Here is a 27,099-nt window from a genome sequence, read left to right as displayed (position 1 = left end):
TTGTGCTGGACATGTTCTGCTCTCGGAAAAATCTGCATCTAAATTGGAAGAGTTGGACATATTCTACCCTTGGGAAAATTTGCTCCTAAGTTGGAAAAACTGATCCTAATCCAAAAGGATAAACAAACACCTTTTTTACCATTATTATTTATTAAAGGAGGAAGAAGAGAAAGATACATAGACCAAATTGTGAAATACTCTGGGTCTGAAACATTTGCAGACATGAAGCTATAAACCTATCTTAGGATTGATACAGATGATGAATATACATAGTTTCCAATCAGGAGAGGAGAGTGACTGTAGACCGGAAATAAGTCACTGTATACAGAAGATTCTTTGTGTCTCCTTTCTTCCAATTAGTTCAAATACTGGCAGCTAATTTTAGTAACTTTGATCAAGGTCATGGAAGAAGAGATGAGAGCCACCTAGGGAAAAGAATTGAAAGGATCGAAGTGAGGGGGAGAAAAGGAAGACCGAGAAAAAGGTGGAAAGATTTTGTGAGCCCAAACTGGAGAGAAGACTGATTAGGACATGAGATCACAATAGGGCTGCCTGGAATTGACTGACGCCGACCCTATTTAACAGGAAAAGGCTAGGAAGAAGAAAAATATTTTCCAATTATTTATATAAAAACTGAGAAGTTAAGAGAAAACTAAGATTACCAGCGAAAAAATGGTAATACCGAAAACCCCCTTCAAAATGGTACGGTTTCCAGAAAAACCGTCAGACGAAAGCGACGAGATTGCATCCTGGCGTTCGATTCTTGGAAATAGTTACTCCGTATTAAGGCTCAGAATACACAGTTCTTTGGTTTACAAATAGATCTCTCTAACCATCCCATTTCCTTTCCCACAGGCACGCCACCGAAGTGATGGAGCCGCAAATAAGTCACTGTATACAGAAGATTCTTTGTGTCTCCTTTCTTCCAATTAGTTCAAATACTGGCAGCTAATTTTAGTAACTTTGATCTGACAATTTTTTTTTATTACCTTTTTTGTACAATTTAGCAACAAGGCCATTTGCAGGAATGATCTGACAATGTAATATGACTTTGAATTCTATTAGCTTGCTATTTCTTTTACATTCCATTCTCAGATTCCAAATCTTATTTACTTATGAAGAAATATTTTACAAATTTTAGATTTTTAGTGATAGAATTATATATATGTGAAGCAGATTTTTATTTATTAAAAAATATTTATTTACAAATTTTAGTTTTTAGATTAGGTAGGTATAGAATTTTTAGATTCATTTGTTCCTATTAGTCCTAAGTCCTAAGAACATTGTTATTCTCGAAATGTCTTCTTTAACTTAAGTACTTAGATATTCCTCTTGTTTTTTCAATGCACCAGTCAGCTTATTATGTTATTTGTACTCACAAAATGTTACCCCTTTGTACTTTATGCATGGACTATAGAAGCCATTTTGGCTTGTCCAATTAACTGAGGAAGTTGTAAAAGAAATATTCAAAATCTCTCAATGATTTTTGACCTAAGCTGTTTACTTACTAGAACACCCCCTGAATAACTAAAAGAACAGTCACCAATTGCTGTAACATTTTTTTAGACCTCGGAAATAAAGCATTTTTTTTTTCTAATCAATTTAATTTTATGCCTGTGTTTGGAAGAGCATTCATTGTAAGATAAGATGCTGGGATGCTTTGGCAACCGACATATGTACTTACAGAGCATATCTCTGTAAACATATAATTTGAGATAAGAAAAGTAGGGGTCTACTACTAGTCCTTTAGTAGCTACATAGTGCTTTTACAATATTTCTCAGTCTTAATTTTTTTTCTATTGATAACATGACCATTTCAATTTTAACAACCTTAAAACTGACCATTCCAATAATATTACCTAGATAACTCCTTATTACTTCTTCATTGTTTTTGAAAATCTCTTTAATTTTAGATTTTTCCCTAATTTATAATTTCCCTTGGAAATCTCTTTTATTTTCGTCCATTTTACTTGTAAAAGATAGATTTTAATTATTACCTTTTTATTTTCAAATTATTTATTTTACTTTATAGTCGTTTTCCCCTCATTTAACAATTTTATTGTTTATTTTCTTTGTGTGCACAAATTTCTAGAACGAATATGTTGTGTACAAATTTATTTTTGTATGAATCTCTTGTAACGAAAATCTTGTAAACAAAACATCTTGTATGGAATTTTCATTGTACAAATAGTTTTTGTATAGTTTATTACAAATCGGAATCTCATGTACTTACACAATTATTTTGTACTAAGTTCTTGTAACATTTTGTTAACCCTATTGTAGTCCCTGTTCCCTCTCCCGGTAACAATAAAATCCTTTTGTTCAAACTCTTCTCCTTGTAAAAACTTCATCTCCTAATTCCTCTTCCTCTTCTAGTTTTACTGCATCTTTTCCCAATCTTATTTGGGGCTCGGCATTTCTTATTCATTTTCTCAATACCTCCTCTCGTGTAATCTGTAATCTCGTAAACCCCCTATATTCTATAACCTGCTAATACCTCCTCCTCCATCTCCTTCTTTTACTGCACCTTTTCCCACTTGGTCCGGCGTTTCTTATTTGGGGTCCTTATACCTCCTCTCGTATAATCTGTAATCTCGTAAACCCCCCCTTTTTTTAATCTCCTAATACCTCACCATCTACCATGCACCCGCACCCTCCCCAATACCTCCTCTCGTGTAATCTGTAATCTGGTAACCCTACCGTATTGTCTAACCTCCTATCCTCCTAATACCTCACCATCTAATTTATCTACCATGCACCCGCACCCAGCTTATCTCCAGCGGGCCCTGCTCTACCTGACCGCCGTCTGCCTCACCCTCAGCTTCCTTCTAGGCGTTCACATCTTCCTCAGTCCACGCTTCCTCAACCATTTCGTGTTTCGCGTCAAACAGCCCCTCCGCTATATCGAGTATTGGCGAAGCGGTTACCGCGTTCAAAACATCAACTGCGTCCTAAGCGGCGTCGAAAAGGACTTCGCGTTCGACGACATAACGCGATTGGACGTCCCGGACAACTCCATTTTCTTCTTGGAAACGTCGTGTACGCATGCGGACGGCGTGGAATTGACGCTACGGCAAGCGTGTTCCATTGAATCGGCCGCAATGATGAACCCCGGCGTGCAGGTGTACGTGGTGGTGATCGCGTCGGTGCGGAATCGAACCCGGAACCCCCTGATTGACCGTCTGTATGAGTACCAGAACGTGCATATTGTACAGGTGAGAATGAGATTTTTTTAATTTTTTATTAATCTTAGAAGACACCAAAATCATAAACCATGTAGAATAGAATATACCTTGTTTATCCTGCTAGGATAGGACTGGAAAGTCCTTTTAACCCCGCAGTCTAACCAAGGTCCTCTATGCATGTATATTTTGACATATGTATAAGTACATTGTTGGTACAGGTAGGGACATGTATGTGCATAATTATGTATCATAAAAGTTTTCTTCATGCCCACCATTCACGTTCAACAGACAGCGATCTGTCAGACAGTCTGAGTGTGAGTGGTGGTAAAATCTTGTGTGTGACCTATATGTCTCAGACGTCCGACAGATCTAGGTTTGAAGCTTTTACCGTTAAGACGCGTCTTGACGGTCTGAATTAGACTTTATCTTACTTATCCACTTTTCTCGTCTTGCAGGTCGACCTGGGTCGCTATTTTCAGAACACCCCTCTACACGGTTTCTACACCCAGGATGCTATCCTCACCAGTCTATGGCCCCTGTCTCATATGAGTGATCTACTCCGATATGTCACCCTGTATAAATACGGTGGCACCTATCTCGATCTGGATTTTATTGTTATCAAGTAAGTAAAGTAAAGGTTTATTCTATCCGGACCAAAGTTCCGCTATTCAGGGCTATAGAGGGAAAAAGCTGAAAAGGAACTAGCGCTTCTTACGACTTTATCTTTAGCCACAAGTCGCTCAAATTTTGCAGACAGCTTCCATAATTTATGACGATCAAAAGTGTCCGCGGGCCGGAATTCGAAAAATGTACAGTTCGGCCGGTATTTAACGCCAAAACTTGGAAAAAGTTCAAAAGGAGTCAGCAATGCTCAGGCCTTTAAATTTCAGCCAAAGTCGCTCAAACTTGGCACAGAGATTCGATATATTATGTAGATCAAACATATCCCTGGGCCCTGTTTCCCGAAGGTACGGTTCGGCCGTTATTCCCAACCAAAGTTCCGCTATTAGGGCTATACAGGAAAAAGCCCGAAAAGAACCAGCGCTTCTCACGACTTTACCTTTAGCCACAGGTCGCTCAAATTTTGCAGACAGCTTCCATAATTTATGACGATCAAAAGTGTCCGCGGGCCGGAACTCGAAAAATGTACAGTTCGGCCGGTATTTAACGTCAAAACTTTGAAAAGGCCCGCGAAACTTTTTGATCGGCATAAATTATCTGAATATTTGACCAAAGCAATAACATTTCACTTCAATTCCACAGATCGCTGGAGAGTCTGCACAACTATGCAGGGGCGGAATCTTCATCTGTAGTCGCGGCCGGTGTTATACACCTAGACAAGGACCATTGGTTATCAGGGGCGGCATTGCGAGAGCTCAGGGACAACTTCAAGACCACGGAATGGGGGGCGAACGGCCCTGGAGTTCTAACCAGGCTGCTCAAAGCTGAGTGTAAACCTCAGGTAAATTATACTCGTCAATTAATCGTTGGGGTAGTGGTCAAGACCCTCGCCTGGTAAACAGGAGGGAGCTGGTTCAATACCAGCCGAGGCATGAAATTTCATACTCATTTATATGAGAATTCGACCACATGATAATGGAGCGATAAGGGTTAGGTTGTAGAGAATGCCTCCGGTGGTAACCTCGCCTAGGGGTTACTTTCCACTCATGAGTCTATTATTATTATTAGATTGCCGGGGTAAAGGGGACTTTTCAGTCCTATTCGGGCTGAATAAAGAAGGTACCTACATATATTTCATTCTATTCTATTCCTTCCACACAGAGCTATGCACACAACATCATCTCCTGCCGAAACTTCACCATCTACCCGCCCCGCTTCTTCTATCCCGTCCATTGGGAACACTATGCAGACTACCAATTGCCTCGTTGGGGTAGTGGTCAAGACCCTCGCCTGGTAAACAGGAGGGAGCGAGTTCAATACCAGCCGAGGCATGAAATTTAATACTCATTTATTTGAGAATTCGACCACATGATAATGGAGCGATAAGGGTTAGGTTGTAGAGAATGTCTCCGGCGGTAACCTCGCCTAGGGGTTACTTTCCACTCACGAGTCTATTATTATTAGATTGCCGGGGTAAAGGGGACTTTTCAGTCCTATTCGGGCTGAATAAAGAAGGTACATATATTCCATTCTATTGTATTCCTTCCACACAGAGCTACGCACACAACATCATCTCCTGCCGAAACTTCACCATCTACCCGCCCCGCTTCTTCTATCCCGTCCATTGGGAGCACTGGGCAGACTACCTGAACGAAACGAACGCTCCGGCTACCATGTCTTTGTTCCGCGATAGCTATGCCCTACATGTGTGGAATTCATTTACTAAGCGGGTTCCGGTGAAGTTGGGCTCGGAGCAGCCGTACGCACAGATAGCACGAAGATACTGCCCGCGAGTGAGTAACCTGGCTGGGGAACAATTTTGAGCGAGGTACTGTTTTTTTTTTTTTTTTTTTTTTTTTTTTTTTTTCAATTTGGGGTTGCACTGTTCATTGGTGCCTTTGGTTTGTCTATTCAATGGCATTGGTTAATTAATGCCAGATAACAGAAAGTCACGTCCTGGTAATCAGGAGGGCGTGGGTTCGATCCCAGGTGAGGCATGAAATTTTATCCTCATTTATTTGAGAATTCCACATAGCTCTAAGGGTTAGGTGGTAGAGAGGCGTTAACCTCGACAGGCGGTTACCTTCCCCTCACGATTCTATTATTATTTTTAATGAATGACATATGGTAATAGAAAGTCGCGTGCTGTATACTCACCCTGCTGCACCGAGTCACAGCTTAACAGCTCAATCAATACATCTGTTATTTTAATGACATTCTAATTACACCGGTCATTTGTATATGACTCAGTCCCAATGGGGACCTGCGTACCGGGACATATTTTATCGGCGGAGAGCTAACCTTAATGCGTCCACATCTGTGGATTGCTGAGAGGTTGGTAATCAGTAATGGACGTAAACAGTGGTTGACAGTAGTCCTACGTAGCCTGTTTTCTGAGTTCCAGCTTTAAAGTGTTTGTGTCCCAAAGAAAGGCTTTTTTTCAGTGATTTGTTGAAGTACACGTCAAATTGGCTTTTTTGGGTGATTTATTGAAGTGAACGTCAAATTGGGTTGAAAATAGTAGTCCTGAGCTTTTCGAAAATTTTGCTTTTAGCTCTGATGTGTTAATATGCTTCTAAAGGAGGTATTTTCGGTGATTTATTGAACTTGAAGTGGATTGCAAAAGAAAAGCCCACACTGTTGCTGAAGTTCGAAGCTGTTATGTCCCAAAAGGAGGTATTTTCAGTGATTTATTGAAGTCACCATGAGAGTTTTTTGAAGTGAACGTCAAAAGAGTACTTACTACTTACACTGTTATATAGAGGTTTTTATCCCGAGCTCGAAACTGTATGTTCGTTAGAGGTTTTTATACCGATCTTGAAACTGTATGTTCCAAAAGGAAGGCATTTTCAGCGATTGAAGTTAACGTCAAAAGAAGTTTGATTCAAAAGAGCACTGTCGTCCATTCTATTCTCTCACTGTCAATGAATATTGGTCTTATTCTGAGGTCTTCCAGGTTTCGACTACATGTGAGTATTTTTGTTTTCTTTTTATTCATTCTCATGTTGTATTCCGTCTTCATTATGTCACTCATTCTTTGAAGGATGTTTTGCAGATATTAACAAGTTATTCACGTAATCCATGACGGAGTTCACGCTGGCGGGTGAATTCACTTTTAGAAATAATTGGACAGCATTAGGCAGAAAGGAAACATACATGAGGAGAATAATTGCTTTCTGGATGGTTCTATTTTGCTTGTAAGCGCTAGGCCGCGGGTTCGATTCCTGCCCGGGGCGGATTTTATCCTGATGGGATAATGTTCGTTCTCGGAACGGCTGGCTTTCTCCTATCCTGTCTTCCTTCTTTCTTCGATTTCGGGACGATAAGACCATAGCAGTTACAGTTCCCTCTGTCAAACCTCTTAAAAAAATCTATTTTGCTTAATGCCGTCCAATGTACTGGCTGTGATACAAAATTAAATTTGTAATATTTCCATTTTTATTAGTAATTTATGTTTTAAGCTCGTATAAGTTGTACAGATAAAAAAATAAGGGGTTTATGTTTTATTTATTTTTAATATAGTTATTTTGGTTTTATACGTTATAGTAGTAATTTTCATGCACTTGGGTATGTGGGCAAATTTACTAGGTATTTATAGTGTCGCAGAATTTCATAGGTAATGAAATACCTAATTAGATTTTAATCCATTGGAATAAATTATAATCATCTTGGTATTTTAATTTCTTAGGTACACCATGTACCTATTATTTATGGAAACAAAATATTTTCATTCATAAGATGTATCGATGAAATTACGTACAGAAAGTTATGAATGTCGATTTTTACCCCCTCACGCATATTTATTAAGTTATCGAATTTTATATTTTAAGTATTTTACTGTTATTAAATTTGTTGAATTAAAAATCCTAAAGATAATTAAAAATATAGGTACTTACTAAAAATTTTGCCAGCTTGGCTTTTTGAGTACACATTTGAATATTTTACCTACAAATGAGTGTTTCAATTTAGTAATGCAAGTACTACTTTCTCCTATTAGTTTTGGATGTTTTGAGGTAAAATTATTTTGCGCTATTGTACGAGTACTTTATTGTGGTCAAGTTCTCAATAAAAATTTATAGAGGATAAAATTACATGCTTCTGATTTGAATCTGCAACTTCTTGATCACTAGGCCTAGGCCGTACCAGATCATTCGTGCTTAGCACATTGCATAACTACCGCATGTTTTACGGCGTTCACAAGATGTGTACTGTTCATTGGTGCCTTTGGTTTGTTTATTCAATGGCATTGTTTAATAATAATTAATGCCAGATAACAGAAAGTCACGTCCTGGTAATCAGGAGGGCGTGGGTTCGATCCCAGGTGAGGCATGAAATTTTATCCTCATTTATTTGAGAATTCCACATAGCTCTAAGGGTTAGGTGGTAGAGAACGCCTCCGGCGTTAACCTCGACAGGCGGTTACCTTCCCCTCACGAGTCTATTATTATTTTTAATGAATGGCATATGGTAACAGAAAGTCGCGTGCTGTATACTCACCCTGCTACACCGAGTCACAGCTTAACAGCTCAATCAATACATCTGTTATTTTAATGACATTCTAATTACAACGTGGTCATTTGTATATGACTCAGTCCCAACGGGGACCTGCGTACCGGGACATATTTTATCGGCTGAGAGCTAACCTTAATGCGTCCACATCTGTGGATTGCCGAGAGGTTGGTAATCAGTAATGGACGTAAACAGTGGTTGACAGTAGTCCTACGTAGCCTGTTTTCTGAGGTCCAGCTTTAAAGTGTTTGTGTCCCAAAGAAAGGCTTTTTTTTAGTGATTTGTTGAAGTACACGTCAAATTGGCTTTTTTGGGTGATTTATTGAAGTGAACGTCAAATTGGGTTGAAAATGGTAGTCCTGAGCTTTTCGAAAATTTTGCTTCTAGCTCTGATGTGTTAATTGCTTCTAAAGGAGGTATTTTCGGTGATTTATTGAAATTGAAGTGGATTGCAAAAGAAAAGCCCACACTGTTGCTGAATTTCGAAGCTTTTATGTCCCAAAAGGAGGTATTTTCAGTGATTTATTGAAGTTAACGTCAAAAGAGTACTTACTACTTACACTGTTCGAGGTTTTTATCCCGAGATCTAAACTGTATGTTCCAAAAGGAAGGCATTTTCAGTGATTGAAGTTAACGTCAAAAGAAGTTTGATTCAAAAGAGCACTGTCGTTGGGTTTTAATTTCATTTCGGAGTTATTAATATGTCCTAAAGGAAGGTATTTTCAATGATAAGTCGAAGTGAAAGACAGAAGAGTATTGCGGCTGAAGAGTTTCATCTAAGTTTGAAGCAATGACACTCAAGCTTCTGATTGAAGAAGCTGTAACCCAAAAGTATTCACGCAAGCTGAAAAAGAAGTAGCGTATGTTAAAGTAACACAAAAGTAGTACCACCCTATACCAAAGAACAATTTACAAAAGTTGCTGGCATAGGTACAACATATTGACGCAATGAATTGGCGGCGATTGGTGGCAAGCTTGTTCCTCATCTGTGTACATTTGGGTTCATTGGTGGCCGAATATGAGCGACCTAAGTTTTGTGAACGGTTAAGATTGGCGGTGGTCAATTTTGTCGGAGATGACTTTGACGTGTATAACAAGTAAGTAAAAACATAAAGTGTAATTCCATTTCAAAAATATAGGATTATAACACTCCTTTTTTTAAAAGAGGGTTGACAGAGGGAAGTGTAACAACGGAGATCTTATTGTCCCGAAATCAAGGAGAAAAGGCTGCCTTGGGTTCGTATTTCAAAAATATAGGATTATAACACACTCCTTTTTTTTAAAAGAGGGTTGACAGAGGGAAGTGTAACAACGGAGATCTTATTGTCCCGAAATCAAGGAGAAAAGGCTGCCTTGGGTTCGGTTTCGATTCCCGCCCGGGGCGGATTTTATCTTGAACAGATGGTAATGTTCGTTCTGGGGACGGCTGGCTTTCTCCTATTCTTTCTTCCTTCTCTATTCGATTTAGAGACGATAAGACCTTAGCAGTCACAGTCCCCTCTATCAAACCTAAAAAAAAAAATCCAGAATTTGTCGCAAATTGTAACATTAATCTCTTGCTTCGTTGACAGCCATCTAAGTAACATCTTTTTTTCCACCGGACGATAAGACCTTAGCAGTCACAGTCCCCTCTATCAAACCTAAAAAAAAAAAAATCCAGAATTTGTCGCAAATTGTAACATTAATCTCTTGCTTCGTTGACAGCCATCTAAGTAACATCTTTTTTTCCACCAAGAATTTGTCCCGAATTGTAACATCCAATCTCTTTCTTCATTTGCAGACTCCTGTTCGAGCACTCGGTGTTTATCTACAAGAAGCTCTGTCTTTACCAAAACGTAAGTGCAGCGGGCCACCCGTTTTTAAATGACATGTTAGAAAATGCTGAAAATGAGGACGATTATGACTACGTCACGAAACCTTGGAACTCGCTGCCCCGGCGCCCCGACCCCGCATTGGGGCCCCGCGACCCCGCGGCTATGTTGAATAACAAGGACCCGTGGTTCTTACAGCAGCAACCCCACTGGTTTGAGAAGGAATTGTAGGGAGGCCATTCGACGAAACTTAGCACTTTATAGCTCTTAAGTTGAACTAAGCACTTTATAGCTATTTCTGAAGTTAGTGGGGTGCAATAGTACAACATACTGGATTTCGCACACTGGGATTCCGTCAGAAAAGACTCCCACTTCAATGTAATATAATGTTCTTAAGTTAATTCTTTGCATCACAAAATGCCTCAATAATGTATACCCAATCCTCTCTCTTCAATTCTATCGAACCCGAGACCTTTTGATTAGTGAGCATTCTACAGGTTTTCCTAACATTGAAAAATAATAATTCAGTAAAAATTAAATGGGAACTAAACGGGAACTCTTTAAAATCAAATAATTTCGTAGTTAGGTGTCAAGATAGTAAATAGGTAAGACAACTTCGGAATGTGAAGAAGAGAAGAAAGAAGAAAAAAGAAAGTTAAGATCATTATGGTAATGGAAAACTTCCCATTTTTATTTCAGAAGAAAAAAATCAAATCTGAGAGGAAGCATGGCCGTCCAATCTTTTGAACCTAAGATATATGACCTTCAATTGGATGGTGCCATTTGTTGAAATATACATGAACAAATCATCAAAGAAATAATGAACAAAATATAGACACCAATAATAATGAACAAAATATTCGGACAATAAGATCTCCGTTGTTACACTTCCCTCTGTCAACCCTCTTTTAAAAAAAGGAGTGTTATAATCCTATATTTTTGAAATGGAATTACACTTTATGTTTTTACTTACTTGTTATACACGTCAAAGTCATCTCCGACAAAATTGACCACCGCCAATCTTAACCGTTCACAAAACTTAGGTCGCTCATATTCGGCCACCAATGAACCCAAATGTACACAGATGAGGAACAAGCTTGCCACCAATCGCCGCCAATTCATTGCGTCAATATGTTGTACCTATGCCAGCAACTTTTGTAAATTATTCTTTGGTATAGGGTGGTACTACTTGTGTGTTACTTTAACATACGCTACTTCTTTTTCAGCTTGCGTGAATACTTTTGGGTTACAGCTTCTTCAATCAGAAGCTTGAGTGTCATTGCTTCAAACTTAGATGAAAATCTTCAGCCGCAATACTCTTCTGTCTTTCACTTCGACTTATCATTGAAAATACCTTCTTTTAGGGACATATTAATAACTCGGAAATGAAATTAAAACCCAACGACAGTGCTCTTTTGAATCAAACTTCTTTTGACGTTAACTTCAATCGCTGAAAATGCCTTCCTTTTGGAACATACAGTTTCAAGATCGGTATAAAAACCTCTAACGAACATACAGTTTCGAGCTCGGGATAAAAACCTCTATATAACAGTGTAAGTAGTAAGTACTCTTTTGACGTTCACTTCAAAAAACTCTCATGGTGACTTCAATAAATCACTGAAAATACCTCCTTTTTTTAGGACATATTAATAACTCGGAAATGAAATTAAAACCCAACGACAGTGCTCTTTTGAATCAAACTTCTTCTGACGTTAACTTCAATCGCTGAAAATGCCTTCCTTTTGGAACATACAGTTTCGAGATCGGTATAAAAACCTCTAACAGTGTAAGTAGTAAGTACTCTTTTGACGTTCACTTCAAAAAACTCTCATGGTGACTTCAATAAATCACTGAAAATACCTCCTTTTGGGACATAACAGCTTCGAACTTCAGCAACAGTGTGGGCTTTTCTTTTGCAATCCACTTCAAGTTCAATAAATCACCGAAAATACCTCCTTTAGAAGCATATTAACACATCAGAGCTAAAAGCAAAATTTTCGAAAAGCTCAGGACTACTATTTTCAACCCAATTTGACGTTCACTTCAATAAATCACCCAAAAAAGCCAATTTGACGTGTACTTCTGGACATAACAGCTTCGAACTTCAGCAACAGTGTGGGCTTTTCTTTTGCAATTCACTTCAATTTCAATAAATCACCGAAAATACCTCCTTTAGAAGCATATTAACACATCAGAGCTAGAAGCGAAAATTTCGAAAAGCTCAGGACTACTATTTTCAACCCAATTTGACGTTCACTTCAATAAATCACCCAAAAAAGCCAATTTGACGTGTACTTCAACAAATCACTGAAAAAAAGCCTTTCTTTGGGACACAAACACTTTAAAGCTGGAACTCAGAAAACAGGCTACGTAGGACTACTGTCAACCACTGTTTACGTCCATTACTGATTATCAACCTCTCGGCAATCCACAGATGTGGACGCATTAAGGTTAGCTCTCAGCCGATAAAATATGTCCCGGTACGCAGGTCCCCGTTGGGACCAACCTCTCAGCAATCCACAGATGTGGACGCATTAAGGTTAGCTCTCCGCCGATAAAATATGTCCCGGTACGCAGGTCCCCATTGGGACTGAGTCATATACAAATGACCGGTGTAATTAGAATGTCATTAAAATAACAGATGTATTGATTGAGCTGTTAAGCTGTGACTCGGTGCAGCAGGGTGAGTATACAGCACGCGACTTTCTATTACCATATGTCATTCATTAAAAATAATAATAGAATCGTGAGGGGAAGGTAACCGCCTGTCGAGGTTAACGCCTCTCTACCACCTAACCCTTAGAGCTATGTGGAATTCTCAAATAAATGAGGATAAAATTTCATGCCTCACCTGGGATCGAACCCACGCCCTCCTGATTACCAGGACGTGACTTTCTGTTATCTGGCATTAATTACCACGTGATTTGATATCCTTGGTGAACGCAAGGTGTTGGACACGACGATTGCTGTGTGACAGGTTAGCCAAAACAAAGGCTGTTGCTAACTCCTCAGGAGACATGTTTTTAATTCTCGCATGGACGATTCCGAACATGTTTGTAGCATAAGACACAATATTTTCATTTTCTTGAGGGGTCTTGAATAGCTGAGTGGTGAGAACTGCAGCCGGTGTGTCTAGATGGTCGTACTCTGTACTAAATAAAATTTTGAATTCTTCCCAGGTGATGTTCGGAGTAGACACTTCCGTAAGCCATTGTGCTGCTGGTCCTTTTAATGCTTGGCCCAGTGTTAGAATAAGATCACTCCCAAACCTAGGGTTTTCAGAAAAACAAACGTCTGCTGTTTGAAGCCAGGCTTTTGCATCAACATTGTCCAGAGAAGGATTGAATTCGGGCAAAGTTAGGACTCTATTATTTTTGACCAATTCTCTCAATAATTCCCGTACCTCAGGATGTAAAATTCTGGACTTCTTACTGACAGGATTGCGAATGTCATTATGTTTTTTTTCAACATATTACTCTTTATTTATGGTACATATACAATTTATACATATACATAGATAACAATGTTTATACATAGAGACATATACATAGAGAACAAAATATACATAAAAGATGTTACCTATGTAAAAAATTATAAACTGAGTTATACTGAGATATTGTTTCCCCTTATTGGGGAGGCGCTACACATGGAAAGCTCCGGGTGATATAAGAAGAGCACAAATAGACTACATACTGGTAAAAGAAAGATTTAAAAACCAAGTAAAGAACTGCAGAAGCTATCCAGGTGCTGATATTGGAAGCGACCACAATCTGGTCATGATGAATGCAGAGTTGAAGTACAAAAAGTTAGAGAAGAAAAAGAGGAAAATATTTGAAATATCTAAACTGAAAACACCAACAACCAAGACAGAATATAAAAGAAAGACAGATGATTTTGTAAACAGAAACAACAATATACTGAAACAACCAATGGAGAGTCAATGGACAACTATGAAAGAAGGAATACTAAAAACAGCAGAAGAGCTATTGAAGAGTGAGGTAATCTTGGAAAGTGTTATTTCCCATTTGATTTCCAAACGGTTGATTTATTCCATATGGATTTTGGGGATCGTTGTAATCTGGGAAAGTGTTATTTCCCATTTTATTTCCGAACGGTTGATTTTTGGCATCGTAATCTTGGAAAGTATTATTTCCCATTTGATTTCCAAACAGCTGATTTCTTCCATATGGATTCTGGGCATCGTAATCTTGGAAAGTATTATTTTCCATTTGATTTCCAAATGGTTGATTTTTAGCATATGGATTTTGGGCATCGTTGTAATCTTGAAAAGTGTTATTTCCCATTTGATTTCCAAACGGTTGATTTCTTCCATATGGATTTTGGGGATCGTTGTAATCTGGGAAAGTGTTATTTCCCATTTGATTTCCAAATGGTATAGCTATTCTAACAGAAAATGAAAATGATCTGCAAAACATCCTTCAAAGAATGAGTGACATAATGAAGACGGAATACAACATGAGAATGAATAAAAAGAAAACAAAAATACTCACCTGTAGTCGAAACCTGGAAGACCTCAGAATAAGACCAATATTCATTGACAGTGAGAGAATAGAATGTGTAACACACTACAAGTATTTGGGAAGTATAATAACGAGTGATGGAACGAGCAAGAAAGAGATCAAAAGCAGAATCATGCAAGCAAAGATTGCATTCAACAAAAAGAGAAACCTGTTTACATCCCGAAGTATAGATTTGAACATAAGAAAAAGATTGCTGAAGACATATGTGTGGAGTGTGCTGTTATATGGAAGTGAAGCATGGACGATTGGAAAGACCGAAGAGAAAAGGATACAAGCATTTGAGGCATGGTGTTGGAGAAGAATGATGAAGATTAGTTGGATTGAGCGTATAACGAATGAAGAAGTATTCAGAAGAGTCAAAGAGAGAAGAAACCTAATGAAGAACCTAAAGAAAAGAAGAGCAACACTAATAGGACATATACTAAGACATGGGGAGTTACCAGCAAGAGTTATCGAAGGCATGATTGAAGGCAAAAACACAAGAGGAAGACCACCACTGGACTACATCAAACAAATAATGGAGGATATGAACGTCACAACCTACTACGATCTCAAGAGGAAGGCAGAAGACAGGGAAACATGGCGTACTGCAGCAAACCAGCCTAATGGCTGTTAACCAATGATGATGACAATCATTAGATCAATCAATCAAGCATTAGATAACAACAACAACAACAACAACAACTTGAATTTATTCCACCGAATATTGTGGCGCAAACGACCCACTGAAAGTTACGATGTGTCCAAACATAGTCGACCGCCCGCCTCTCTGTCTGAGTGGTCAAGAGCACTGACTCTCAACGTGGAGGTGCTGGGTTCAAATCCCGGCCGGGGCGGAAATTTTCTGATCAACTAAGATCTCGAAAGTCTCGTGTTTGAATCCCGTGTTCTTTTCCTTTACGTATATTATGTAGATATAATCTTCCCTTATTTTCTTCTCCCGCTTGTAATGTACTCAAGTTAGACTTTTTTTTACTGTAAGTTGTGATGTAATCTAAAAAATAGGTAATTAAAATAAAAAAATCATGTTTTTCAATGTTTTCAATTTTTATGTGAATTTCTTTATTGAGTGAAATAATTTCCAAGTATTGATGGAATTGCCTGGAAGCGATTGACAAAATACTAAATCTCTTTAGGGACTTTGGTTCTGCAGAAAGCAATTCTAAAAGTTCAATTTGAGAACACCGATCAAGGACTACAAATTTTATTGGTAGAAAAAATGCCACAGTCCCTAACCCCACCCTTGATGGAACCCTATTTCTTTATTTGTATCTATCTACATATTATGTTTATAGGTATAAATAAATTTTTCCCCCAATATTTTTTTTTTTTTTTTACATATATACAATTAATTTCTTTATTAATGATATACTGATTTTACTCCTTGAAATTTTCATTCTATCTGTTTGCTTGAATTGTTGAATAATTGTAATGTCCATTCGAAACATCACATCGGTCTTCAATTTAGATCTCCATTCAAGGACCGGCCTTCGGCCGACACTTCCAATTCCACTTCCTAGGACCCTCATTTATACTGCTAGGATGAGACTGAAAAGTCCCTAGGATCTAGGGCCAATGGTTTGGCCTCTCAATAGTCCCGTCCAGCCGGGGTGATTTTACTCCTTGGAATTTTCATTCTATCTGTTTGATTGAATTGTTGAATAATTGTAATGTCCATTCGAAACATCACATCGGTCTTAGATCTCCATTCAAGGACCGGCCTTCGGCCTACACTTCCAATTCCACTTCCTAGGATCCTCATTTATACTGCTAGGATGAGACTGAAAAGTCCCTAGGATCTAGGGCCAATGGTTTGGCCTCTCAATAGTCCCGTCCAGCCGGGGCTGTATAGTCCTTCTCATCATACATGTATTGGTTGTTGTTATTGTTATTCTGCATATGCATCAGTTGTCGCGTTAGGTTTTTGTTGTTGTTCATATCATTGCTTGAATCCCAAAGTGAAATTTTATTCGTACTTGAAACATTACTCCAATTCAAGTTTTCAGTTATATCTCTTGAATTCCCAGGTGTACTATTTGTCGAATTATTACTTCCTTTGAAGAACCTTATTGCTGCATTTTCAAATTTATCAAAACAATCAGTAACCTCTGTGTCTTGTTGTTGAGTAGTTTCAGTTTCAAATCTTCGGGGAGATTGTTCAACACCTCGTTGTTAAGGATCACTGGAAACATGAGCAAAGATGTTTGTTGTTGAGTAGTTTCAGTTTCAAATCTTCGGGGAGATTGTTCAACACCTCGTTGTTAAGGATCACTGGAAACATGAGCAAAGATGGGGGGTTAATCAAAGCGAAACCCGAATTTGTTAATATTTCTATCGTAATGGTAATAATATTACTTTTATTTAACAATAGTATCAAATTAATAACAATTGAAAAAGCAAAAGCAAAAAGATAAACAAAAAATGTACAAATAAATAAACTGATTTTTTGCTAATACAATCTATTAGCAAAAAATCCAATAATATTATATTCTATTAATACAATCTTTCTTTTTCGATCTATTTTGCTGCGTCAGTACGAATACGTAAATTAATAGGATATTATTTTTAGGTGTTTTGAACTTGAGGCTTAAAGCTATATCAGAAATGTCCCTCACAATTCCCTATATTCTATGAATACAATCTTTCTTTTTCGATCTATTTTCCTGCGTCAGTACGAATATAAATTAATAGGATATTATTTTTAGGTGTTTTGAACTTGAGGCTTAAAGCTATATCAGAAATGTCCCTCACAATGCCCGTAAAAAAAAGGGGATGAACAATTGATGTGCAAACCTAAAACACCATCCTTATCCTTCAGTTCTTGAAAAAACAGCTATAAAATGTTAAACAAAAACTCTATACCATGAATTAATATGTTAAGATGGGGGAAAAAGCCAAATTTGATTCTGAAATGGAAATAAATGAAACTATCAGAAAACAATTCTTTCAGGTTTTTTCGATTTCAAAGAATCAAAATGGTTTTTAATTGCATTTGATAACAGACATGTACAAGAACAATCATAAAACAATTCTTTCAGGTTTTTTCGATTTCAAAGAATCAAAATGGTTTTTAATTGCATTTGATAACAGACATGTACAAGAACAATCATATCCTTATCCTTCAGTTCTTGAAAAAACAGCTATAAAATGTTAAAAAAAACTCTATACCATGAATTAATATGTTAAGATGGGGGAAAAGCCAAATTTGATTCTGAAATGGAAATAAATGAAACTATCAAAAAACAATTCTTTCAGGTTTTTTCGATTTCAAAGAATCAAAATGGTTTTTAATTGCATTTGATAACAGACATGTACAAGAACAATCATTCAAAGACTAATAACAAAGAAACATTAAATATGACTAGAAAATTATGTAATATTCCTACTTCTACAAGTATTCCTACTTATGTAATATTTCTACATGTCTAACAGTAGAATATAAACTTGGCCTGGCGCACTGCCGTGCGCCTAGATATGCCCACCGCTGAAAAAGTCCCTTTACTCGCAGTCTAAGCAAGACCTAATGTATTTTGAAGGTTAGTTATGTTATGATTATGACTGTTGTGTGAGCCTTATGTAATATTTCTACATGTCTAACAGTAGAATATAATATACCCACTGCTGAAAAAGTCCCTTTACTCGCAGTCTAAGCAAGACCTAATGTATTTTGAAGGTTAGTTATGTTATGATTATGACTGTTGTGTGAGCTTCACAAGCAGAAGCAAAAATATCTATAAAACCAACTCTAAGGAGATATGTAAAACAATTGTTATGACAAAAATACCTACTAAAAGCCCAATGGAACGCTAATGTTACAACTTCACATTTTCATTAAATCATTCTAATCGCTCGTAATCTCGGTATGGATCGACAGGAAGTATTTATCTGCTCTAAACACCAAAAAATGGTTGAGGCAAAGCCAGAGGCATTGGTGGATAAGGTGAAGCTAATGGTGGAATGAGAGGCGGAGGATAATTAGGATAAACCTGTTGATATGGACCATAGCTTAAATTGTTGCCTGGCTCTAGGAAAGGATTGACCAATGGCATTTGATAATCCTGACCAGGAATATTATTAGGCACAATTAGAGGACTTTGCTGCGATAGAAAATTATAGGGATATAAAGGATTTGGCTCAGGATTCATGAAATTCTGCTGTGGGTTAAAATAATTTGCCCCAAAAGAATTAGGTTGTACATTCACATTCTGAAATGCATTCAATGAATTTGACCCTCGACCAAAGGAATTTGATGGGTTTATAATATTTTCATCGTTTTGGACATTCGATAATCCGGGATTCAGTTTAGACGATTCTTGCTTCATTAAGACATAAGGAGAGCCTGATATATTGACGCTGAAATATTCTGGGAGTTGTTGAGTATCTAAAGGGGGTCTTAGTCCTTCGATATCTGTGGTTGAACGGATTGGTTTCAAATCAGATGCTGCTGTATTCTTGAGAAGTTTATCCAGTACAGTTTTCACATTCATTGATGACGTGTTGGATGTGTATATTGAATCCAAAAGCTCTTCTAACTTATATTTATCCATTATTAGCTGAGATTCATTTGAAATGTTCTTTCTTATCACACATACAGTAACTTTTGTTGTCGATTCATCCGTAATATGATCTGAGGTAGTAGTTGGTATTGTTGTTGCTTGGGTTAGTTTTGTTGTCTCTTCAATGACATCAGAGCTGTTTGAAAAATGGTTCTGGACACTAGTCTTTGTCTCGTTGCCTATTTCAATTAAAGTTGCGTGTTCCTTTTCCGTAACAGGTTTACTGGAAACATTTTCAAAGATATTAGTATCAAAAGTGACATTGCTGTTGGCCAACCAGTCTTCTACAGAGAAAGAAATGCTTTTATTTTCATAAGGTTGATAATCATTAGTTTCCAATTTGGAACAATTCCTTAGGAGTGGTAGTTTTGTAACGTTTGGTTTATCTTCAGAAAACTTCGTTTCCAAACTCATTAGACTATGTGAATTTATACACGTTACTTTTTATTTTCATAAGGTTGAAAATCATTAGTTTCCAATTTGGAACAATTCTTTAGGAGTGGTAGTTTTGTAACGTTTGGTTTATCTTCAGAAAACTTCGTTTCCAAACTCATTAGACTATGTGAATTTATACACGTTACATTTATAAATGTTGACATTGTAATGTTTGAAACTCTGGCCATGGTTATAGATTTGGCTGGGGTTGTAGTAGAACCGTTATTTTTTACCATCTCACAAGGTACACTTGATTTTAAGGTGTCATTTACTCCTCTTGCCTCAACATCCACTTCGTTTTGACTAATTGTTTCATTATTTAAAAACAATTTTGATAGGGTAGAAATGTTTAGGAGTGGTAGTTTTGAAACGTTTGGTTTATCTTCAGAAAACTTCGTTTCCAAACTCATTAGACTATGTGAATTTATACACGTTACATTTATAAATGTTGACATTCCTGAACTAATAAACCCCTTGTTTTCCCCATGTCCATCGTCCCCTATAATTACTGATATTTTTTTGTCATCATCATATAGCCTATCTGCTGATCTACTAACATCATTCACATTTTGCTTGTGTGTGTCTTTTATTATTTCATTTCCTTCTTGATAGTTATCTGAACTAATATACCCCTTGTTTTCCCCATGTCCATCGTCCCCTATAGTTACTGATATTTTTTTGTCATTATCATATAGCCTATCTGCTGATCTACTAACATCATTCACATTTTGCTTGTGTGTGTCTTTTATTATTTCATTTCCTTCTTGATAGTTACTTACATGAATTTTAGTTTCATCGACTGCTCGTCTTTTCCTCCTCACTTCATAATCATCTTTAATTATATCTCCACTGTATTCAGGTATATCTACTGTCACTTCATGCTGGTGTAGTTTCATTGCCTGTATTTCTGGCAGCTCCTGAACAAGTTTTTCAATCTTCTCGCCATGCAATCCCGGGTCCTTTCTATAGTTATGGTCTTTGAATTCGATATCGTCCATCATCTTAGCGTGAATTCTGGCCATTCTTTGATAATATGATTGGTGCAGTCCTGTCAGGTTGTTATAGTATTTCTTCTTTCGATTTCTATAAAATGTTTTGACGACATTCAACCTTTCTTCCCAGCCTTTAGTTTCGATGACACCGTGTTTTTCCAAGACATCTGCCACTGTACCAGGCAACGTAAAGTTTAGTATATGGTCATCCAGAGCTTTAAAATCTATTCTCTCTTGTTCTGATGAAGTTAACCAAGTCGTATTGGGAGGATAAGTGTTGACATTGTAATGTTTGAAACTCTGGCCATGGTTATAGATTTGGCTGGGGTTGTAGTAGAACCGTTACTTTTGACCATCTCACAAGGTACACTTGATTTTAAGGTGTCATTTACTCCTCTTGCCTCAACATCCACTTCGTTTTCATTATTTAAAAACAATTTTGATAGGGTAGAAATGTAAAAGTTTGTAACATTTACCTGCTGGTGAATTCCTGATGGATTTTGGTTTCCTGGGCTCGGTGATGTATCATTACTTGGAATATTTTTTTGTGTGGCTGATTGTAATTGACTTTGTTCTACTTTATTGGCATCCACAACATTGTTTTGTACCGGGAAATTCCCCAAATTATTGTTCAATGCTTGATATGTTCCCACGTTGGATTGAGGAGACACAAAATTCTGACTTGGTCCGGGTGCGTTTTGGTTGTTTATGTCACCATTCCCGTTAAATTGATGGTTGTTCATTTCGTCATAATTATCCAAAGGGTTCAAAACGTTTGCGTTGGACTGATTGGTAGGTATGTTTTGCATGTTCCCAAATTATTGTTCAATGCTTGATATGTTCCCACGTTGGATTGAGGAGACACAAAATTCTGACTTGGTCCGAGTGCGTTTTGGTTGTTTATGTCACCATTCCCATTAAATTGATGGTTGTTCATTTCGTCATAATTATCCAAAGGGTTCAAAACGTTTGCGTTGGACTGATTGGTAGGTATGTTTTGCATGTTGTTTTGGTTCCTTGCAAATTGGTTTGCATCCATTGGAGCTGGCTGATTGTTGTAGTCCGGAAATGTACCATTTGTCCCGGGATAGCCATATTTTAGGTACGGATTTTGTTGTCCATTAAAATCGAGGGGCATTTGATTTTGAGGATCGTTGTAATCTTGGAAAGTGTTGTTTCCCATTTGATTTCCAAACGGTTGATTTTTTCCATATGGATTTTGGGCATCGTAATCTTGGAAAGTATTGTTTCCCATTTGATTTCGTGAGGGATTATCAGGTTTGAAGTTTAGGGGTCAGGTTTGAAGTGAGGGGCTCAGGTTTGAAGTGATTGTTTCCCATTTGATTTCCAAACGGTTGATTCTTGGCATATGGATTTTGGGCATCGTAATCTTGGAAAGTGTTATTTCCCATTTGATTTCCAAATGGTTGATTTCTCCCATATGGATTTTGGGCATCGTAATCTTGGAAAGTGTTATTTCCAATTTGATTTCCAAACGGTTGATTCTTGGCATATGGATTTTGGGGATCGTTATAATCTTGGAAAGTGTTATTTCCCATTTGATTTCCGAACGGTTGATTTTTGGCATCGTAATCTTGGAAAGTATTATTTCCCATTTGATTTCCAAACGGCTGATTTCTTTCATATGGATTTTGGGCATCGTAATCTTGGAAAGTATTATTTTCCATTTGATTTCCAAACGGTTGATTTTTGGCATATGGATTTTGGGCATCGTTGTAATGAAAGCCCATCAGATGTTTAATTGCCATGATATAATCAAAGGATTCAAAGGAACAATTAATAGAAGGATAATACGATACATCAAGTGAGACATTGTGAAGGACATAATAACAAGAATGCAGAATGTTCATGTATTAGGTTTAATTTGTTATATAATTTTCCTCTTCCTTGAGGAAAAGATTGGTGAAAGCCACAGTTTTTATAACTTTATCACGCCGATAAAGGACATCAAGGGGTAATGAATGGAGAAATAGCGGTATAATAATAATAATAAAATCCATAACTCTGGCCCTGGGGCTATCTGATTGGCCTCTAACTTGTACCAACATATTGTATTTTTAAGGCCTTTCACAAAGTCGAAAGGTGGTGGTCGCTATTCAAGATTTCAATCTTGAGCAATCTGTGATCACCCCTGAATTTTTACAGCTATCTGTAATGTGGAAATATTCATCATATCAATATTACATGCCATAATTTTAAGTTTGGTTATTGATTCCACACACAATTCGCTACCAACGTGTCTTTGAACCTTAAGCTGTGTCCAAAAATCAGTGAAATGGTTTCTTCAAATTAAATTGATCCCAAGGGCAAGGAAATCCTAGACCCTTGACAAATGGAGTGTGCCTGAAGGCATGTGATGTGTTCTAATCCATAGTCGACTGGTCGAGGTGAATCCATGTTGTCGAGGCAGTGTAGACAGTTTAGTCGACATCGATCGACGGCCGGTCGATTTAATCGATGCCGATTGAAACCGTACACTGCCTCGACATCATAGATTCACCTCTTCACCTCGTCGATCGATCGAAGTATCGCTGACGTTGACTATGTGTGGACACAGCTTTACACTCCATCACCAACAGTGTGAACAATCGGATCAACGCAAGGAGTAAATTGTTGAAGTACAGAAATCATTTAATTTACCATATTTCCTGATTCAAAAGAGTAGGAAAATAGTCAATAAAGTACCTTCCTACTTCCTGCCCACCCAAAAATAATACAAGTCACATCTAGTTAAACTTGTATCTTCTATTACTTCTTTTATTAGTAGTGGTGGTAGTGGTAGTTGTAGTGGTAGTGCTACTAGTACTTGGAGTAGAGACATCAGTGTTTCCGATATCATTAAGGATATCTTCTACAGCTTGGGTTCTAATGTCTCCATTCTTGTTTTCTACGCTGTAATGGTTTCTTTTATTTAATAATCTCTGATTGACTATGTAGTAGGTACTAATCGAGCCACCATTCCATCAGGATTGGCGGAAAGAGACCTGGGGGTCTGTGGGTACCATAGAAATTTAGAAAATGCTTTGCCTTTGAAAAGGTTTTGAAGTTGAAAATTCAGATCTCCTTGGCCAGCCACTAGCTATCAGGTAGCCCTGACGACAGGTACACCTGATCAGGTCCACCTGATTGTATGGAGTGCTCATCAAGTATCAGGTAGACTTTACAGCCGGATTTGATCAGGTGTACCTGATAGTGAGTGGCTGGCCCTTGGCGGAAGCGATACTGTTTTTCACCATAATAGAAAAGGAAAATACACCTTTACTTACCGTTAGATTCTCCATTTTGGAAGTTCATCTGACCATTTGCGCTATCAGGTAGTCCTGACGACAGGTACACCTGATCAGGTCTACCTGACTGTGTGGAGTGCTCATCAAGTATCAGGTAGACTTTACAGCCGGATTTGATCAGGTGTACCTGATAGTGAGTGGCTGACCCTTGGCGGAAGCGGTACTGTTTTTCACCATAATAGAAAAGGAAAATACACCTTTACTTACCGTTAGATTCTCCATTTTGGAAGTTCATCTGACCATTTGACGCTATGACATTGTCCAAGTTGAAAGCTACGGATGCATTATCGCTGGGACTGCCGGTAGTGGGGGGTTTGGTCAAATAGGTGGCAGGACTGGCAGTGGAAGCGAATCTGAGGATTACCTGGTGAAGTCAGGAAGTTCGTCAATAGATGGGATTTTGGGATAACACGATAATAGAATCTTTTTTAATTATGAAAAAACACCAATAGGTATTAAGTATGTTTTCAGTCCTTAGAAGGCCTGTTAACTCGTAACAGGCTGTTAAGTTCCATTTGATTTAACAGGCTGATAGGAAGTTCGTCAATAGATGGGATTTTGGGATAACACGATAATAGAACCTTTTTTGATTATGAAAAAACTTCACCAATAGGTATTAAGTATGTTTTCAGTCCTTAGAAGGCCTGTTAACTCGTAACAGGCTGTTAAGTTCCATTTGATTTAACAGGCTGTTAGGGACTAAAAAGTCGTTTGGTGAAACCCACCCTTTCTTTTCCTTGTCCTTCTTCTAGTCCTAAATATATACAGCCCCTTGTGTAACTGACTGACTGACTGACTGACTCACTCACTCACTCATACTAATTCTAACCCACTTCGTTGTTAAGCTGTTATCTTTTGAAGTTTGTAATTCTTTTTTATCTGAGTCACTTTTAAAACGAGATTCATCTTTACTCTCTGCCCTTCTTTCTTTCGAAGACAGGCTTACAGAGGTTTCATGATTCTTTAGAATGTTCTCACGAGAATAAGCTAATTTATTCGTTTCTTTCTTTCGAAGACAGGCTTACAGAGGTTTCATGATTCTTTAGAATGTTCTCACGAGAATAAGCTAATTTATTCGTTTTGCTGAAAGAATATTTCACGGCATTCATTTGTCCACTTCTAATATCACTGGAGCTGTAAGGTCCAAAAACATCATCCAAAACATTGACAACACCTTTTTCTACGGGTCTAAATACACCAATTGTTAAGCTGTTATCTTTTGAAGTTTGTAATTCTTTTTTATCTGAGTCACTTTTAAAACGAGATTCATCTTTACTTTCTGCCCTTTTTTCTTTCGAGGACAGGCTTACAGAGGTTTCATGATTCTTTAGAATGTTCTCACGAGAATAAGCTAACTTATTCGTTTTGCTGAAAGAATCTTTCACGGCATTCATTTTTCCACTTCTAATATCACTGGAGCTGTAAGGTCCAAAAACATCATCCAAAACATTGACAACACCTTTTTCTACGGGTCTAAATACACCACCAACTAATTTTAGACCTTTTATGCATCTGGAAAGTAAAGATCTCTTGGCTCTTATCTTCCTTTGGTCTATTGGTAGGTTATGTTTTTTAGGTAGGTTGTTTTTAACTCCCGTCATTGTGGCAGGATTCATTGAAGTTGATACTATTTTATTTGTTGTTGAATTCTTCATATCACGAAAGTAAAGATCTCTTGGCTCTTATCTTCCTTTGGTCTATTGGTAGGTTATGTTCTTTAGGTAGGTTGTTTTTAACTCCCGTCATTGTGGCAGGATTCATTGAAGTTGATACTATTTTATTTGTTGTTGAATTCCTCATATCATTGCTTGAAGCCCAAAGTGAAATTTTATTCGTACTTGAAACATTACTCCAGTTCAAGTTTTCAGTTATATCTCTTGAATTCCCTGGTGTACTATTTGTCGAATTATTACTTCCTTTGAAGAACCTTATTGCTGCATTTTCAAATTTATCAAAACAATCAGTAACCTCTGTGTAGTCATCTGTAGTTGTTTCTTCATGCATAGTTGTATTTTTAAAGTAGAACGATAGAACGAAATCTGCAGCTTTGTCCAGTAAATCTTCCGGATAATCGGTGACTGTTTGATTCAATGTCAAAGAAAACGTATTACCATTAGCAGGGTTAGTTGAGCTTTCAATATTTTCTTTCTGTGTTTGGTTTGAAGATGGGTATAGACTCATTGGAATTTTTTGCCCATAAATATCATTAAGAGAACCTCGGTGCATGCTGAATGGGTCTGATAAATTCTTTACAATAATGTACTGTTCATCATCGGGTACATTTATATTCCGCTTTTTCAACTCTTCGCTGTTTATCCACGACAGTTTCGGAGGTTCTATTGTTCTAACATCCAAAAAAATCGAATCGTTCGTCATAGGCTGAGTTACATTTTGGTCTGGAAATGACACTAGTTGATGCAAAGTTTTATTGAATAATTGGAGTTTGTTATTAACAAGCATGTACGTGTCATTCCCATAATCACAGAAGTATTGTGTTCTATTGTCACTGTATGTCTCCGTGTACCAGTTCAGAGCTATATATTGTGTATACTGTTGATAGCCTTCATTGAGAATAGTGAACGAAAGGTTGGAGTTAGCCGAGATATTAGAAATTTTCTGAGACCATTGTTTTATGCGTTCAATAGCATCCATATAATCTTGATCAGTATCAGGTTGTACATGTTGATGAGATGGTGACAAGTAACTTGAGGAGTACATATCACGCATATAATTGTACATACATTTAAAGTAAACTGTCATGATTGTATTGTAAACGTTTCCAGCTGCAGTTAAATAATTCATAATAGTGTTAACCAGGTGTCCAGCGGTACTATCACTATTAAAAACATCTCTTTTGTGAACCCTATGTTTGTATTCGTTGTACCAATTTTTGTTAAATAGTTTGAATCGACTTGCTCCAACTGAAATGGTTGCTGCATTTCTACCGAATGTAGGGTAGGGTTGATCATATTTCTTTGTTGATGAAGATGTATATTTATCAAACGGGTTTGTAAATGTCCAATATTCCATGCTTCGATATTTATTTTTCAGTTTTACCCTTTCTGGATCTTGTTTATCTATTTCATTATAAAAAGAATTCAGTATACTAGATTCCGGTGTAATCAAAACACTGCTGTAATG

At 37.4% G+C, this 27,099-nt stretch overlaps 3 protein-coding genes and 1 long non-coding RNA gene across 16 annotated transcripts; 2 read left to right on the top strand and 2 right to left on the bottom strand.

Moving 5' to 3' along the window:
• Window positions 1-883: 883 nt before the first annotated feature.
• LOC103505501 (lactosylceramide 4-alpha-galactosyltransferase-like) lies at window positions 884-5,639 on the top strand. Of its 2 annotated transcripts, XM_026820841.1 has the most exons (5): window positions 884-3,215; window positions 3,641-3,807; window positions 4,449-4,647; window positions 4,968-5,047; window positions 5,338-5,639. In XM_026820841.1, exons 1-5 carry the CDS (start codon window positions 2,754-2,756, stop codon window positions 5,627-5,629), a joined length of 1,200 nt encoding a protein of 399 aa, XP_026676642.1. In that variant the 5' UTR covers window positions 884-2,753; the 3' UTR covers window positions 5,630-5,639. The 2 variants fall into 2 exon arrangements, with proteins under 2 accessions (XP_026676642.1, XP_008468060.1); XM_008469838.3 differs by lacking the exon at window positions 4,968-5,047 and having other exon boundaries at window positions 5,360-5,639.
• Window positions 5,640-8,265: 2,626 nt separating this feature from the next.
• Window positions 8,266-10,988, top strand: LOC103505499. 2 transcript variants are annotated; one of them, XM_008469837.3, is made up of 3 exons: window positions 8,266-9,412; window positions 10,096-10,150; window positions 10,826-10,988. In XM_008469837.3, exons 1-3 carry the CDS (start codon window positions 9,264-9,266, stop codon window positions 10,871-10,873), a joined length of 252 nt encoding a protein of 83 aa, XP_008468059.1. In that variant the 5' UTR covers window positions 8,266-9,263; the 3' UTR covers window positions 10,874-10,988. The 2 variants fall into 2 exon arrangements, with proteins under 2 accessions (XP_008468059.1, XP_008468058.1); XM_008469836.3 differs by lacking the exon at window positions 10,826-10,988 and having other exon boundaries at window positions 10,096-10,685.
• Window positions 10,989-11,107: 119 nt separating this feature from the next.
• LOC113465893 lies at window positions 11,108-12,203 on the bottom strand. The gene is made up of 2 exons (XR_003390468.1): window positions 11,987-12,203; window positions 11,108-11,753 (listed from the first exon to the last, which is right to left on the bottom strand). It is a non-coding gene; the product is annotated as an uncharacterized LOC113465893 (long non-coding RNA).
• A 4,199-nt stretch (window positions 12,204-16,402) lies between these two features.
• LOC103505510 (putative uncharacterized protein DDB_G0286901) lies at window positions 16,403-24,382 on the bottom strand. Of its 11 annotated transcripts, XR_003390463.1 has the most exons (5): window positions 22,068-22,383; window positions 21,654-21,910; window positions 21,127-21,459; window positions 16,881-16,938; window positions 16,403-16,600 (listed from the first exon to the last, which is right to left on the bottom strand). XR_003390463.1 is itself a non-coding variant. In XM_026820833.1 (4 exons), the coding sequence occupies exons 1-4, from the start codon at window positions 22,336-22,338 to the stop codon at window positions 19,444-19,446; spliced, it is 864 nt and encodes a 287-aa protein (XP_026676634.1). In that variant the 5' UTR covers window positions 22,339-22,383; the 3' UTR covers window positions 19,337-19,443. The 11 variants fall into 11 exon arrangements, 7 of the variants coding, with proteins under 7 accessions (XP_017297943.1, XP_017297945.1, XP_017297946.1 ...); XM_026820833.1 differs by lacking the exons at window positions 16,403-16,600; window positions 16,881-16,938 and adding an exon at window positions 19,337-19,446; XR_001809402.2 differs by lacking the exons at window positions 21,127-21,459; window positions 21,654-21,910; window positions 22,068-22,383 and adding an exon at window positions 20,438-20,920.
• Between the last annotated feature and the right edge of the window lie 2,717 nt (window positions 24,383-27,099).

Source organism: Diaphorina citri, unplaced genomic scaffold (assembly GCF_000475195.1).
Source record: "Diaphorina citri unplaced genomic scaffold, Diaci psyllid genome assembly version 1.1 scaffold179, whole genome shotgun sequence".
Taxonomy (NCBI): domain Eukaryota; kingdom Metazoa; phylum Arthropoda; class Insecta; order Hemiptera; family Psyllidae; genus Diaphorina; species Diaphorina citri.
The sequence above is the reverse complement of the archived record's forward strand: the minus strand, read 5'-3'. Positions and strand labels throughout refer to the sequence as shown.

Coding starts and splice junctions, on each gene's coding strand:
- LOC103505501 (XM_026820841.1), top strand. CDS start 2,754: ATGCACCCGCACCCAGCTTATCTCCAGCGGGCCCTGCTCTACCTGACC. Junction 3,808..4,448: donor CTGGATTTTATTGTTATCAA/GTAAGTAAAGTA, acceptor TCAATTCCACAG/ATCGCTGGAGAGTCTGCACA. Junction 5,048..5,337: donor TATCCCGTCCATTGGGAACA/CTATGCAGACTA, acceptor ATATATTCCATT/CTATTGTATTCCTTCCACAC.
- LOC103505499 (XM_008469836.3), top strand. CDS start 9,264: ATGAATTGGCGGCGATTGGTGGCAAGCTTGTTCCTCATCTGTGTACAT. Junction 9,413..10,095: donor GACTTTGACGTGTATAACAA/GTAAGTAAAAAC, acceptor CTTCATTTGCAG/ACTCCTGTTCGAGCACTCGG.
- LOC103505510 (XM_026820833.1), bottom strand. CDS start 22,338: ATGGAAAATAATACTTTCCAAGATTACGATGCCCAAAATCCATATGAA. Junction 21,911..22,067: donor GAGAAATCAACCATTTGGAA/ATCAAATGGGAA, acceptor ATCCCTCACGAA/ATCAAATGGGAAACAATACT. Junction 21,460..21,653: donor TTGCAAGGAACCAAAACAAC/ATGCAAAACATA, acceptor TAATTTGGGAAC/ATGCAAAACATACCTACCAA.